Source organism: Symphalangus syndactylus, chromosome 6 (genome assembly GCF_028878055.3).
Source record: "Symphalangus syndactylus isolate Jambi chromosome 6, NHGRI_mSymSyn1-v2.1_pri, whole genome shotgun sequence".
Lineage (NCBI taxonomy): Eukaryota > Metazoa > Chordata > Mammalia > Primates > Hylobatidae > Symphalangus > Symphalangus syndactylus.
Window position 1 is genome coordinate 58,737,810 of NC_072428.2, and position 16,574 is coordinate 58,754,383.

The following is a 16,574-nucleotide window of genomic DNA, read 5'->3' on the forward strand; positions in this document are numbered from 1 at the left end:
TAGTGCGATCTCAGCTCACTGCAGCCTCCACCTCCAGGGGTCAAGCAGTTCTCCTACTTCAGCCTCCCAAGTAGCTGGGACTACAGGCATGCACCTCCACCCTCAGTTAATTTTTGTATTTTTTGTAGAGACAGGGTTTCACCATGTTGCGCAGGCTGGTCTTGAACTCCTGGACTCAAGTGATCCACCTGCCTCAGCTTCTCAAAGCATTGGGATTACAGGCATAAGCCACTGCGCCTGGTTCAATTTTTTTTTTTTGTAGAGGCAAAGTCTCACTATGTTGCCCAGGCTGGTCTCAAACTCCTGGGCTCAAGCAATCCTCTTGCCTTGGCCTCCCAAAGTGCTGAGATTACAGGCGTGAGCCACTGTGCTGGCCAGTTGTTTTTTTGTTTGTTTGTTTTTTGAGACGAATTCTCTGTTGCCCAGACTGGAATTCAGTGGTGTGATCTCAGCTCACTGCAACCTCTGCCTCCCTGGTTCAAGTGATTCTCTTGCCTCAGCCTCCCAAGTAACTGGGATTACAGGCACGTGCCACCATGCCAGGCTAATTTTTGGATTTTTAGTAGAGATGGGGTTTCACCATGTTGGCCAGGCTGGTCTTGAACTCCTGGCCTCAAGTGATCTGCCCGCCTCAGCCTCCCAAAGTGTTGGGATTACAGGCGTGAGCCATTGTGCTGGCCAGTTGTATCTTTAAGGAGAATATTTTGTCATCAGTAGCACTTGCTCTTCCCTCTACCTGGATAGCAGATCTTCCAAAAGCTGAGAACATTCAGGTCTTAGCACAGCTGTTTCTTCTTCCTGGGCATAATAACCATGTTTGGCATTGGGCATCTTCAGAGGATCTTGTTGAAATGCAGTTCCAATTCAGTAGGTCCTGGCTGGGGCCTGAGAATCTGCATTCCTGATGAGCTCTGGGGTAACTTGATGGATGAGGCTGGTCTGCAGATAACAGTGAGTAGTAAGGTTTGTTACCTTCTTTTCTCCTTCTTCTTTTTTTTTTTTTGAGATATGGAGTCTTGCTCTGTCGCCCAGGCTGGAGTGCAGTGGTGCAATCTCAGCTCATTGTAACCTCTACTGGGTTCAAGTGATTCTCCTGCCTCAGCCTCCCGAGTAGCTGGGATTACAGGCGCCCACCACGATGCCCAGCTAATTTTTTTTTTTTTTTGTATTTTTAGTAGAGATGGGGTTTCACCATGTTGACCAGGCTGGTCTCGAACTCCTGACCTCAAGTGATCCGCCTGTGCTGGGTGTGAGCCACTGCACCCGGCCTCGTTACCTTATTTTCTTCCTAGTACAAGTCACGATGTGATGTTAACCATATTGATCTGTGCATTGTTGGTCATTGCTCTCTTCCAACTAGTTATAAGCTGCCCTGAGTGCAGGGACCATGCCTACCTCATGTCCTGTCATATCCCCAGGCCCAGCAGAGTGTTGGCACATAGTGCGCTCCCAATACAAGAACTCCCCTGAGGGACAAAGCAGCGGGTTGAAGCACACAACAGGGGCTGAGTGCCTGGGGACAGGAGTGGGGCAGATCATGAAAATAAGGCTCCTGTTTTTCTTTTCTTTTTTTTTTTTTTTGAGATGGAGTTTCGCTCTTGTTGCCCAGGCTGGAGGGTAATGGCACGATCGCGGCTCACCGCAACCTCTGCCTCCCAGGTTCAGGCGATTCTTCTGCCTCAGCCTCCCGAGTAGCTGGGATTACAGGCATGTGCCACCACGCCTGGCTAATTTTGTATTTTTAGTAGAGACGGGGTTTCTCCATGTTGGTCGCGAACTCCCGACCTCAGGTGATCTGCCTGCCACGGCCTCCTAAAGTGCTGGGATGACAGGCGTGAGCCACCGTGCCCGGCTTGTTCTTTTTTTTCTTAAGAGACAAAGTCTCACACTGTCACCCAGGCTGAGTGCAGTGGTGTGATCATAGCTCACAGCAGCCTCAACCTCCCGGACTCAAGTGATCCTCCTGCTTCAGCCTCCCAAATAGGTGGGACTACAGGCATATGCACCACACCTGGCAAATTGTGTTTATTTTTTGTAGGAAGGAGGTCTTGCCTATATTGCCCAAGCTGGTCTCAAACTCCTGGGCTCAAGCAGTCCTCCTGCCTCAGTCTCCCAAAGTACTTGGATTATAGGCGTGTGCCACTGCACCCAGCCAGCCCCTGATTCTTTAAAAATGTTTAAATATATATATATATATAATATATGTATAATATAGCTTATATATGTGTATTTTATATATATATAAAATACATACATATATATATAATTAATTTTTTTTAAGAGACAAGGTCTCACTATGTTGCTCAGGCTGGTCTCAAACTCTTGGGCTCAAGCAGTCCTCCCGCCTCAGCCTCCCAAAGTCTGAGATTACAGGTGTGAGCCACGGCACCTGGCCAGCTCCTGATGCTTGACCCTAGTAGTTCTGGACTGGTGTGACAAGGCAAAGAAAAACAGCCTGAAGCCCATAGATATCAGGTGATGTGTATATATATATAAATCATTTTTTAGGCCAGGCACGGTGGCTCATGCCTGTAATCCTAGCTTTGGGAGGCCAAGGTGGGCAGATCACCTGAGGTCAGGAGTTTGAGATGAGCCTGGCCAATATGGTGAAACCCCATCTCTACTAAAAACACAAACTTTAGCCGAGCACGTGGTGAATGCCTGTAATCCCAGCTACTAGGGAGGCTGAGGCATGAGAATTGCTTGAACCTAGGAGGCAGAGGTTGCAGTGAGCCAAGATCGCACCACTGCACTCCAGCCTGGGCAACAGAGTGAGACTCTGTCTCAAAAAAAAAAAAAAAAAAAAGAAGGATACTTTATTGGCTACATTTATGAAATTGTCTCCCAGGCAGGAGAATCACTTGAGCTCAGGAGTTCAAGACCAGCCTGGGCAACATGGTGAAACCCTATATCTACAAAACATACAAAAAATTAGCCAGGCATGGTGGTGGGCGCCTGTAGTCCCTGCTACTTGGGAGGCTGAGGTAGGAGAATCTCTTGAACCCAGGTGGCGGAGGTTGCAGTGAGCTGAGATCACACCACTGCACTCCAGCCTGTGCAACAGAGCAAGACTCTGTCTCAATAAAATTTTTTAAATCACTTTTTAAACTTGAAAGCTTTTCCCAACCTTGGCTGAATTCATTCTGTAGCTTCCTGGGGTCAAGCCCAGCCAGGGTTACTTAGGATCTGGCAGCCTCAGGCACCACTTGTTCATCTTGCCCCTTGCACCACATTCACACACTGTTCCTGGCCTGTCCCTTGAGAGCGTTGACCCCAGTCCATCTGCGGCCAGTTCAATTTGCCCAGCTTGGGGCATCCAGATCATCCAGATACTCTGGGGGTGAGTTCATAGGCAACGCTGCCAAGCCCATTCCAGTAAGCACCTCATTCAGCCTCAGTTTCCCTGCAAGAGGGCAGGAGGGAAGACTTAAGAAACTGAATGAAGCCTGAGGTCTAGTCCAGGCTACTTCCCTTCTACTACTTCCCTTTCCTACTTTGCTGGAATTTTCTCTTCTTTCTTTCTCTTTCTTTCTCTTTCTTTTCTTTCTTTCTTTCTTTCTTTCTTTCTTTCTTTCTTTCTTTCTTTCTTTCTTTCTTTCTTCCTTTTTCTTTCTTTCCTTCCTTGCTTCTTTCTTTTCTTTCTTTCTTTTTCTTTCTTTCTTTCTTTCTTTTTTTCTTTCTTTTCTTTCTTTTTTTTTTTTTTTTTTTTCTGAGACAGGGTCTTGCTCTGTCACCCAGGCTGGTGTGCAGTGGTGCAGTCTTGGCTCACTGAAACCTTCACCTCCTGGGTCCAAGCAATCCTCCCACCTCAGCCTCCTGAGTAGCTGGGATTACAGGCACGCACCACCACACTCAGCTAATTTTTTTTTTTTTTGAGACGGAGTCTCGCTCTGTCATGCCCAGGCTGGAGTGCACTGGCATCATCTTGGCGCACTGCAACCTCTGCCTCCTAGGTTCAAGCGATTCTCCTGCCTCAGCATCCCGAATAGCTGGGATTACAGGCGCCTGCCACCATGCCCGGCTTATTTTTTTCTATTTTTAGTAGAGACGGGGTTTCACCATGTTGGCCAGGCTGGTCTCAAGCTCCTGACCTTAGGTGATCCACCCACCTCAGCCTAATTTTTGTATTTTTAGTACAGAGGAGATTTTGCCATGTTGGCTAGGCTGGTCTCGAACTTCTGGCCTCAAGTGATCTACCTGCCTTGGCCTCCCAAAGTGCTGGGATTACAGGCATAAGCCACTGCACCCAGACCCTTTGCTGGAATTTTCTATCTGCAATGGCTTGAGTGGATCAGATAACCTGTCAACCCTTGGATGTGGCATTTTTGAGCAGGAAGAACTAAGTCCCTGTGGAACCACTGTCCCATTATATCTCTTAAAGAGACCCAATGTCTCCCCCTTTCTGCCTCCTGCCTCCCTCTATTCCTAGAACTTGCCTGCATCTATGCCTGTCCCCTTAGAACACTCTGTCTGTCTTCTAATCTGACACTTGGCTAGCAGCATTTTATCTGGGCCTTCTGTCTGCCAGGGAGACATGGAGGCAGCCTGGGTGCATAACCTGCTGGGAGGGAGGGAATGACAGAGGGAGGCCTCCTCTCGTGCTCTGCACTCAGTCACTCACACAGCTCTTTTTTTCACCCAATTATTATACTAATTCATTCACTCTCTCCGTTTTCCACCAACACACTCATGTTCCCCCTTCCTCTTTCTGTCATTCCCTCCAATTCAAGCCCAACAATATGTCTGGGAATAGACTTGCCTCAATAGGGGTTAAAATACACACATAGCCAGGCACAGTGGCTCATGCCTGTAATCCTAGCACTTTGGGAAGCTGAAGCAGGCAGATCACTTGAGGCCAGGAATTTGAGGCCCGCCCGGCCAACATGGCGAAACCCCATGTCTACTAAAAATATAAAAATTAAGGCTGGGCGTGGTGGCTCACGCCTGTAATCCCAGCACTTTAGGAGGCTGAGGCAGGTGGATCATTTGAGGTCAGGAGTTCAAGACCAGCCTGCCCAACACGGTGAGACCCTGTCTCTACTGAAAATACAAAAATTAGCTGGGCATGGTGGTGCTCGCCTGTAATCCTAGCTACTTGGGAGGGTGAGGTAGGAGAATCACTTGAATCTGGGAGGTGGAGTTGCAGTGAGCCAAGATCACAACACTGCACTCCAACCTGGGCAACAGAGCAAGACTCTATCTGAAAAAAATAAAATAAAATGCCTTGGCGCAGTGGCTCACGCCTGTAATCCCAACACTTTGGGAGGCCGAGGCAGGCAGATCACAAGGTCAGGAGATTGAGACCATTCTGGCTAGCACGGTGAAACCCTGTCTCTACTAAAAAAAATAAAAAAAATTAGCCGGGTGTGGTGGCGGGCGCCTGTAGTTCCAGCTGCTCTGGAGGCTGAAGCAGGAGAATGGCGTGAACCCGGGAGGCGGAGCTTGCAGTGAGCCGAGATCACGCCACTGCACTCCAGCCTGGGTGACAGAGTGAGACTCTGTCTCAAAAAAAAAAAAAAAAGTAGCCACGTGTGGTGGTGGGTACCATAATTGCAGCTACTCGGGAGGCTGAGGCAAGAGAATCACTTCAACCCAGGAGGCTGAGGTTGCAGTGAGCCAAGATCACACCACTGCACTCCAGCCTAGGTGACACAGCAAGACTCTGTCTCAAAACACACACACACACACACACACACACACACACACACACACACGCAGAATAACACAGAAAGGCACAAGGATGCTGCGCTCAGGAGTTTCCCAAAGTCTGAGCTGGAGAGGAATTAACAAAGGTCGCCCTCTTGGTTATCTAGATGGGGTCAATGAGGCCCAGGGGGCCCAGGTCTGCTCCATACCACTGGGCAAAAGAAGCAGGAGGCAGCTACTCTTGGGGCACCCTGGCCTGCCCACCACACCGGAGTCAGTGCTCCCAGCCCTGTCCACGCATGGAACATCATGTTTTCCAGTTCTGAGTTGGTGACCCTGAGGCTAAGTCCACAATGCAAGAATTAAGGCAGAGAGTAATGCCCGTGGGGACCTGGACCTGGATACAGGAGTTATACAATCAGGGCTGGAAGAGCCTTCGTACAGAAATCTCCAAGCTCCTCATTTGACAGCGTGGATGCTAGAGCCCAGGGAGCCTGCTTGCAAGTGGCCTGGAGGCAGCACCAGAACCCAGTTACAGTCTCCAGTTTTGTGGTCTTTGCCTGTGCCCACTGATCACCAATCCTGGATGTTTGAATACCAGGGAAGCCCCCACCATTTTTTAAAATAGAGATGGGGTCTTGCTGTGTTGCCCAGGCTGGTCTCAAACTTCTGGCCTCAAGTGATCTTCCCACGTTGGCCTCCAAAGTGGAAAACTCAGTTTCTTGAGGAGAAAAAATTCAACAAATTTTTCCCCAAATAAAGATTAGAAAAAAAACAAAACGAAAGTGTTATAGGGCTAGAAATGAATTAATCAGGCTGGGTGCAGCGGCTCACGCTTGTAATCCAGCACTTTGGGAGGCCGAGGTGGGAGGATCACCTGAGGTCAGGAGTTCGAGACCAGCTGGCCAACATGGTGAAACACTGTCTCTACTAAAAATACAAAAATTAGCCAGGTGTGGTGGTGCATGCCTGTAATCCAGTTACTTGGGAGGCTGAGGCAGAAGAATCGCTTGAACCCGGGAGGCAGGGGTTGCAGTGAGCCAAGACTCTTGTCTCAAAAAAAAAAAAATCAATTTTTTTTGTGTTTGAAACAGGGTCTCCCTCTGTCACCTAGGCTGGAGTGCAGTGGCATGATCATGGCTCACTGCAGCCTCCACCTTCTGGGCCCAAGCGATCCTCCCACCTCAGCCTCCTGAGTAGCTGGAACTACAGGCATGTGCCTGGCTAATTTTTTTGTATTTTTAGTGGAGACGGTTTCATCATGTTGGCCAGTCTGGCCTTGAACTCCTGATCTCTAGTGATCCACCTGCCTCGGCCTCCCAAAGTGCTGGGATTAGAGGTGTGAGCTACCACGTCCAGCCTGGGAACCTGCTTTTTGAGGTGACTGGACATTATAAACAAAGAACCTAGAATGTACTAGGAAGTGAATCTAGGCTGAGTGCAACGGCTCAGGCCTGTAATCCACTGCAATGCACTTCGGGAGGCCAAGGTGGGAGGATGGTTTGAGCTCAGGAGTTTGAGACCAGCCTGGGCAATGTAGGGAGACCCAGTCTCTGCAAAAATAATAATTTTTTAAAAACTAGGCCGGGTGTGGTGGCTCATGCCTGTAATCCCAGCACTTTGGGAGGCCGAGGCAGGTGGATCACAAGGTCAGGAGTTCAAGACCAGCCTGACCAATATGGTGAAACCCTATCTGTACTAAAAATACAAAAGTTAGCCGGGTGTGGTGGCATTCGCCTGTAATCCCAGCTACTCCAGAGGCTGAGGCAGGAGAATCGCTTGAACCCAGGAGGTGGAGGTTGTGGTGAGCCGAGATTGCACCACTACACTCCAACCTGGGTGACAGGCGAGACTCCGTCTCAAAAAAAACAAAAAACAAAAAACAAACAAAAAAAAAACTAGCCAGATGTGATGGCTATTTGTGGTCACAGTTACCTGGCAGGTTGAGGTGGAGGATTGCGTGGGCCCAGAAAGTGGAGATTGCAGTGAGCCATAATCATGCCACTGCACTCCAGCCTAGGTGACAGAGCCAGACCCTGTCTCAAAAAAAAAAAAAAAAAAGTAGTAAATCTAATGGTCATCATTCAGCCAATAGTTACTGGGCATTTGCAGTGATGAAATGTAGAGTGGCAAGTCCAGGCATGGAGAAATAAATGAGGAACGCAGGCAGCAGAGTCAGAAGGCAGAATCGGCTAGAAAGAAGGCAGTGCCTGCTTATTTTATTTTTTTATTTTATTTATTTTGTTGTTGTTGTTGAGACGGAATCGTGCTCTGTTGCCCAGGCTGGAGTGCAGTAGTGCGATCTAGGCCCACTGAAACCTCCACCTCCTGGGCTCAAGCATTTCTCCTGCCTCAGCTTCCCAAGTAGCTGGGATTACAGGCGCCCACCACCACACCCGGCTAATTTTTTGTATTTTTAGTAGAGACGGGGTTTCACCATGTTGGCCAGCTGGTGTTGAACTCCTGACCTCAGGTGATCCACCCGCCTCGGCCTCCTAAAGTGCTGGGATTACAGGCATGAGCTACCACACTTGGCTCAGTGTCTGCTTATTGAGTCCCGCAGTCTCCTAGGCATTTCATAAATATCATCTCTCACCCCATCACACCCATAGGGAAGAGTCAGGACACATTTCAGCTCCTCTTTGCCAAGGAATGAATAATGTGTGTTCCTTGGCTTATTGCTTTACCATCTCTGGCCTCAGTTTCCTCATCTGTAAATGGGGTCTACCTACCACATACAATTGTTGGGAGGATTGAGTTCTGCTCTAAGAACTTTGTATATTGACCGGCGTGGTGGCTCACACCTGTAATCCCAGCACTGGCCATCATGGTGAAACCCCATCTCCACTAAAAATACAAAAATTATCCAGGCGTGGTGGAGGGCACCTGTAGCCCCAGCTACTCGGAAGGCTGAGGCAGGAGACTCGCTTAAACCCAGGAGACAGAGGTTGCAGTGAGCCAAGATCATGCCACTGCACTCCAGCCTGAGCGACAGAGTGACACCTTGTCTCAATTAAAAAAAGAAAAAAAAAAAAGCTCAAGGTTAAAAAAAAAAAGAACTTTGCATATATAACTTAGCTTAGAATAATATGTCCTCAGTTAATGTTTGCCCTTATCATTATTACAACATATGAGGAAGCTGAGGCTCAGGGAGGCTGGTGCTCTCTTGTTTCCCTCCACTGCTTGCAGTACACAGAGGGTTAAGGCGGAAGCTTTGCCCTCTGCAGCTGGCCCAGGCCTGGATTTGGCTGCCTGTTCTGCCCTGGAGAAGCAAGGCCAACTGTCAACACAGGGTAACTTCAGGTCATCTGTGGCTATGCGTGGCCATCCTGCCAAGGGGACTTGACGAGAGGGACGATCGCTGCTTTCCTCTCAGGTCTGACGGAGCTAGGGCACGCCTACTCCTGTCATGTCCAAGATATGAGACCTTGGGCAAGTACCTCTCCCTTTCCGAGTCTCAGTTTGGTCTCAGTTTTATCTTGGGATACTTATGTTTTTCTGTCTCAGGGCCCCTGTGGAAACTGAGTTTGCACACCACTCTGCTGTGCCAACATAAGCGTAGTTAAGGCCAGTAACTCTGGGTGGGGTAAATATTACAATTTAAAGGGGAGGGGTTATAGGGAAGTAGAATATTTTTTTCTTTTTCTTTTTTTTTGAGACAGGGTCTTGCTCTGTCACCCAGGCCTGAGTGCAGTGGCGCCATCACAGTTCACTGCAGCCTTGACCTCCCGGGCTCAAGCAATCCTCCCACGTCAGTCACTTGAGTAGCTGAGACCTCAGATATGTGCCATCACACCCAGCTAATTTTTTAAAATTAATTTTTTGTAGAGATAGAGTCTCATATGTTGCCCATGCTGGTCTCAAACTTCTGGGTTCAAATGATCCTCCTGCCTCAGGCTTCCAAAGTACTGGGATTACAGGCATGAGCCACCATGCCGGGCTGGGAGGCGGAATTTTGTTCAGTCTAAAGATAAGCTTTTTCATAGCTCTGGCTGTAGTGGGAAGGAGCAAAGGAGTGAATGATTGTCAGTTGGGAGGGTGCAGAGTGGCCTCCTGCCCTAGGGTGGAGGTGAGGGTGGCTTAGGTGAGACAACACTGAGGCCCTGTTTAGCCCCACGTCCCCTCCCTGTGCTCCCTCCTCCTCTCTCCTCTCTTGCAGGCGTGGGAGGTATCATCATTCAGCAGATTTCACTGGAGGCAGTGGAGGAGGCAAGGTACCTGAGCCAGAACTCAGAAGGTCTTATTCTCCACTTGACTCTGCCACTAACTTGTTGTGCAACTTTGGGCCTTTCCCCAGGCCTTCATTTTCTTTTTTTTTTTTTTTTTTTTTGAGGCAGAGTCTCCCTCTGTTGCCCAGGCTGGAGTGCAGTGGCGCAGCACCATCTCGGCGCACTGCAAGCTCCACCTTCTGAGTTCACGCCATTCTACTGCCTCAGCCTCCCGAGTAGCCGGGACTACAGGCGCCCACCACCACGCCCGGCTTATTTTTTGTATTTTTAGTAGAGGTGGGGTTTCACCGTGTTAGCCAAGATGGTCTCAATCTCCTGACCTCGTGATCCACCCGCCTCGGCCTCCCAAAGTGCTGGGATTACAGGCATGAGCCACTGCGCCCGGCCATTTTCTTAAATATCTAATAAAAAATATATAGCAAATGCAGTTTGTAAACTATGACAATATGACCATGCAAAAGATTATTATCTTCCAAGACTGCTGGTCCAAGGAAAGGTCAATAATAAAGTGGAAGCATTGTAGCTTGTGGAATGACTGGTTAGATTTGGGAGAAGCCTTAGCAATAATCTAGAATCTACATAGATAATACATCTGAGGATTGGGCTTTGTGGTTTACAAAGCATTTTTTTCCTCTTTTGATCCCAGCTGCTTGTCTGGACTGATACAAGGCATTTTTATTAGTTTGTCTTATTCAATCCTCACACCACCTCAAATTTACAGAGGATATGGATCGGTTAACTTGTATTTGTAACCTCATGTCAGTCCAGAGCACTGCCTGGAGGTGGGTAGAGGTGGTCCTGGGCTGGAATCCCAGCCCCAATGGGACCTTGAGCAAGTTACTTTAGCTGTCTGCACCTAAATTTCCTCACTGGCAAAACAGGAATACTGGTGGTTCACACCTGCAACTCCAGCACTTTGGGAGGCTGAGGTGGGAGGATTGCTTGAGTCCAGGAGTTCAAAACCAGACTGGGCAACATAGCAAGACCATCTCTACAAAAATTAAATAAATAAAACATTTACAAGGGTTGTGGTGAAGATTAAATGAGATCACTCACGAAAAAGCTCAGCAGACCCTGATGTGCAGTAGGTGCTCAATAAATGTTAGCCAGCAAAAACAAAAAAAAAAATCAGCTAGGAAATTGCAGTACTGGACTTCTGACTCCAACCTCAATGTTCCTTGCCCCACATCAAGCTGTTTCACTTCAAATCCTCTCCATTTCGCAATGGAGTCATCCCGGGTTGAAGGAGTGAACTATGCGTTGGAGGGCTGCCCTAAGCAAGCAGCAAAGAGACAGCTTGGTCTCCAGTGACCTGAAAGAATTATTTATTGCCCTGAAGTCCAGTGTGCCAGTTGCCAAAGGGAAAAGCTTCCTTCCAACTGGCTCAGCAAGCTGACAGAGGAAGAGTCGGGTTCTTGCTGGGGCAGTCATGCAGAGCTGGGATGACAAGCAGAAGGCTGGCAGATCTGTCTCTGGGCAGATGGATCACCTGATACACATGCTGGGGCCTGAGCCCTGGGATTGGCCCAAAACAGGGCTGTGTTGACCCAACAGCTGGGCATTGGCATCCTGTCAATCTGCCGAGAGCCTAGAAATAGTGCGGGGACAGTCTGCTGGTCTCAGTGTGTCCGAGGAAGCAACCATGCAGGTGCTAACCAAGCGTTACCCCAAGAACTGCCTGCTGACCGTCATGGACCGGTATTCAGCCGAGGTGCACAACATGGAGCAGGTGGTGATGATCCCCAGCCTTCTGCGGGATGTGCAGCTGAGTGGGCATGGGGGCCAGGCCCAGGCTGAGGCCCCTGATCTCTACACCTACTTCACCATGCTCAAGGCCATCTGTGTGGATGTGGACCATGGGCTGCTGCCGCGGGAGGAGTGGCAGGCCAAGGTGGCAGGTGGGGAAGAGAATGGAACCGCAGAGACAGAGGAAGTCGAGGACGAGAGTGCCTCAGGAGAGCTGAACCTGGAAGCCCAGTTCCACCTGCACTTCTCCAGCCTCCATCACATCCTCACGCACCTCACCGAGAAAGCCCAGGAGGTGACAAGGAAATACCGGGAAATGACGGGACAAGTTTGGTAGACCTTGGACACTAGGGAAGGTAATGGTGGCCATGCTGGTGGGTGTGAGTCTACAAAGGGACATTCCAGGAGAGGACAGGGGGCAGTGGTGCAACCCAGTGGGAGAGGAACAGCCTGGCTCTCAGACAGAGCCACTCTTGGGTCAGGGTATTGGGACCACAACCTAGGAGGGCCTAAGACTAGGCCTGTGTTACTATCCTTCTGACCTCAAATTGGCAATTGCAATGAAGTGATATGGAAACAGAAGAAAAAGTGGCCTGTGAGGACATATCTCATATGCACATATATGTGTTTGTGCATGTGTGCATTTATTAGTATGTGAATGCTTGTGAATGTGTGAATTGAATGAGTGTGTTCTCATCATTGACTTTGTTAAGAATTTGATTAAAGAGGGGCCGGGCATGGCGGCTCACACCAAATCCCAGCATTTTGGGAGGCCGAGGCGGGCAGATCATGAGGCCAGGAGATGGAGACCATCCTGGCTAACATGGTGAAACCCAATCTCTACTAAAAATACAAAAAATTAGCTGGGCGTGGTGGTGGGTGCCTGTACTCAGGAGGCTGAGGCAGGAGAATGGCATGAACCTGGGAGGCGGAGGTTGCAGTGAGCCGAGATTGTGCCACTGCACTCCAGCCTAGGTGACAAAGGGAGACTCCATCTCCAAAAAAAAAAAAAAAAAAAAAAAGAAACTTACCTAAGGCATGCATATTGACTTCAGTGAACATTGTGAATTCCGTGTGTGTGACAGTGTTTCCCAACATTTTTTCAAGTCACAGAACATGGAAAATTATATGGCACATGGGGATACATAGGTGAGGCTGCTTGCAGTACTGCTACAACAGGCTGGGGGTACTCTGATCATCCCAGGTTGGAACCCACCAAACAGGAAGCCGAGGGACCACTGTCATGGCACTCTAATCCATTCCAGGCAAACCGGAGTGTGCGGACATGCCTGTTGGGAAGCCCTGTTGTATGTACATATGAATATGTGTTCCAGTCTGAGCCTACATGTCTATGCACAGAGGGGCTGGGGTGGTGAGTGTGGATGAGCAGCAAGCTAGACAAGCAGGTGGTGGCAGAGGGTAGGAGGTGGGAAGGGGCCCTAGCATGGTGACCACTAGTTTACTCATGGATAAAGACTAGTATTAATAGAAATTGGACCACAGCACCTGCCAGTTTTGATTCTGTGCCACCTGCCAGCCCTGCTCCCACAAACTGGTCTCATTAGTTGTAAACAACATCCACATCCATTGCAATCTCAAAACCACCTGATGCAGCTATGTAGGAAAAGATTCTCATCCCCAGTTTACTAGTATGGAAATTGAAGCCAGAGAGGTGAAGTGACTCACCCAAAGTCACACAGTAAGGAGACAAAAGTAAGACTGGCCTTAACTTTGAGCTGAGTGTTCTTTCCATCGTACCCACTGTCTGCCATATTGTGTTATCTTCATAATCTGTGTGAAGGCTGCTGTGTAATTATGGGGAATAAACACGGACCCCCAAACGCAGAGCCTATGGAGAACTCTGCTCCAGGCATTTGCTCAGCCGTTTTTCCTTCTCCCACTTCAAACCCAAACTGTCAACCTCAACCCTTCTTCCCTCTCCCCTTGAGGCTCCCCAAGTTGCCTCACAGAGGTTCTTCTTGAATTAGCCTGGGCTGTGTCAACAGCTCTGGGTTCACAGTTCTGATTCTATCACTAATGAGCTGTGTGGCCTTGGGCAAGCTAGTTCATTTCTCTGGGTTTCAGCTTCTTCACGGAATAATAACAGTGGTAGTAAAACTAACAACTGCCATTTGAATAGTTTTAAGATCACTTTGCATATCCATTATCTAATGGAATTATCATTCCCCAACCCCCAGGTTGGAGTACAATGTGCAATCTCAGCTCGCTGCCACCTCTGCCTCCCAGGTTCAAGAGATTTTCCTCAGCCTCCCAAGTAGCTAGGATTACAGGTGTGTGCCACCACACCCGGCTAATTTTTTAAAAATTAGTAGAGACAGGGTTTCACCGTGTTGGCCAGGCTGGTCTCGAACTCCTGACCTCGTGATCCACCTGTCTCAGCCTCCCAAAGTGCTGGGATTACAGGTATGAGCCACCGCGCCTAGCCTATCATTCCCTTTTGCAGATGAAAAAACTGGAGGCCTGAGAAGTAAAATGAGTCCAAGTTTGCTCAGTAAATAACAGCCAAGATGTGAACCCTGGCCTAATTAGTCTAATTCTTTTCCTCTACAGTGATGTTCCTTAGAGCCTTAGACATTTGCAGAGTGGGCTCAAAGTGGGAACTGGGCATGGCAGAGTGGGCAGAAACCACACTCTGACTCACCAAATAGCTTCAAAGGCCAGAGCAGCAACTCTACACCATAATGTTTCAACACACCCTAACCTGATTTTCATTCAGAGGCAATATGGTATAGCAACAGTTAAAAATCTGGGCTCTTGTTCTGGCTCTTCCATTGACTACTGTATTATCCTAGATAATTTTTTTTTTTTTTTTTGAGATGGAGTCTCACTCTATTGCCAGGCTAGAGTGCAGTGGCGCGATCTCAGCTCCCTGCAACCTCCACCTCCCGGATTCAAGCAATTCTCCTGCCTCGCCACTCGAGTAGTTGGGACTACAGGTGCACGCCACCACGCCCAGCTAATTTTTTGTATTTTTAGTAGAGATGGGGTTTCACCATGTTGGCCAAGATGGTCTTGATCTCCTCAGCTTGTGATCCTCCCCGCTCGGCTTCCCAAAGTGCTGGGATTACAGGCGTGAGCCACCGTGCCCAACCTTTTTTTTTTTTTTTTGAGATGGAGTCTTGCTCTTGTCACCCAGGCTGGAGTGCAATGGCGCGATCTTGGCTCACTACAACCTCTGCCTCCCAGATTCAAGCAAGTCTCCTGCCTCGGCCTCCCAAGTAGCTGGGATTACAGGCTCATGCCACCATGCCCGGCTAATTTTTGTACTTTTAGTAGAGACGGGGTTTCACCATGTTGGCCAGGCTGGCCTCGAACTCCTGACCTCAAGTGATCCACCCACCTTGGCCTCCCAAAGTGCTGGGATTACAGGTGTGAGCCACCACGCCCAGCCCTAGACAACTTATTTTACCTTTCTGTATCTGTTTCCCTGTTAGTAAAATACAGCAGAGAAATCAAATGAGTTATGCCAGCTCTGACAACCTAGGATTCTCCTTACAGTGCTGAGGCACTGCCAGTTTTCCAACAGCAACATCAGCATTGTTCTTCCTGCTTCAGTGGGCATGTGACAGTATCTTAGTTGTTTGAATTGATACTGACTTGGCCTTTTAAAAATTTCTTCACTCCACAGATCCCTTCACATGATAGAAGGCAGACTCTTTGATGAAGCTGACGGAGCAGTTCACTAGCCGATGATGAGAGAAGAAAGGCCTAGACCTGCCGCCAGAAGTGAAGGCGGCTCAGTTCTCCGGGATGCTTCTCTACCTGCTGAGCACCAATTCCTGGATTCCAGTCACTGGCGCACCTTTAGAATGTCTGTTGCTATTCACTGCTCCCCTCGCTCCTCTTACCAGCTTGGGGAGGTGACCAGTGGTTCAGGGGGGACTAGTCAGTTACCTGTCCAGTGTGGTATGGTAGGAAGAGTGTAGGTGTTGGCACGTGACCAAAATTCACATCCCCCCTTATGGCAGTCATTCAGTACATGTACTTGTACAAGTTATTTAATCCATTGGAGCCTAAATTCCCTCATCTATAAAATGGGGATAATATTATCTACCTCACAAGCTTATGAAAACTAAACATGATGAATCTAAAGCACTTGGCATGTGAGGGCTATTAAAATAGCCTGATTTTTTTTTTCTCCCCCTCTCCCCTATGTATTTGCTCTGGCCCTTGCTTTTTACCCTCCAGAGCTAAGAGGTAGCAGAGTCTCTTGGGATGAGTGGTTCACCCTCTTTTATTTGGCAACCACTGATGAGGCCAATGACAGGTGAACTATAAACCTATTTATTGCACAACTAATTAAAAAAGCCAAAGCCTTGTATTTGTACATCTTTATTATTTCTAAAGCACTTTCTCCAACCTAATTTCAGTTTTTACAATTGGTACTCAAGGAAATAGAGACAGAATTCATTTGATTTTGCCCAGAAACCATCTGCTTATATTTATAAGGCCACCTAATTTGAAATCATATATAGGCCAGGCGCGGTGGCTCACGCCTGTAACCCCAACACTTTGGAAGGCCAAGGCAGGTGGATCACAAGGTCAAGAGATCGAGACCATCTTGGCCAACATGGTGAAACCCCGTCTCTACTAAAAACACAAAAATCAGCTGGGCGTCATGGCATGCACCTGTAGTCCCAGCTACTCGGGAGGCTGAGGCAAGAGAACTGCTTGAACCCGGGAGGTGGAGGTTGCAGTGAGCCAAAATTACGCCACTGCACTCCAGCCTGACAGAGCAAGACTGTCTCAAAAAAAAAAAAAAAAAAAAAAATACCACATATACTTTATCTCCAAAACCTAATCTGACGATTATAAATTCTAAGCTAGGAAACAACAACTTTTGGGACAAGTACTTGTTTTCTGACAGGGTCTCCTTTGTCACCCAGGCTGGAGTGTCACCCAGGCTGCAGTGAACTGTGACACAATCACAGT

General features: G+C 48.4%; 2 protein-coding genes across 3 annotated transcripts in view; one reads left to right on the forward strand and one right to left on the reverse strand.

The window, feature by feature from the left end:
- The window catches only part of NDUFC2 (NADH:ubiquinone oxidoreductase subunit C2), a 46,598-nt gene that overhangs the window by 18,228 nt on the left and 11,796 nt on the right, over positions 1–16,574 (reverse strand). The window lies entirely within an intron of this gene.
- On the forward strand, positions 9,241–15,963 carry THRSP (thyroid hormone responsive). The gene is made up of 2 exons (XM_055283060.2): positions 9,241–11,977; positions 15,271–15,963. Exon 1 carries the CDS (start codon positions 11,518–11,520, stop codon positions 11,956–11,958), a length of 441 nt encoding a protein of 146 aa, XP_055139035.1. The 5' UTR covers positions 9,241–11,517; the 3' UTR covers positions 11,959–11,977; positions 15,271–15,963.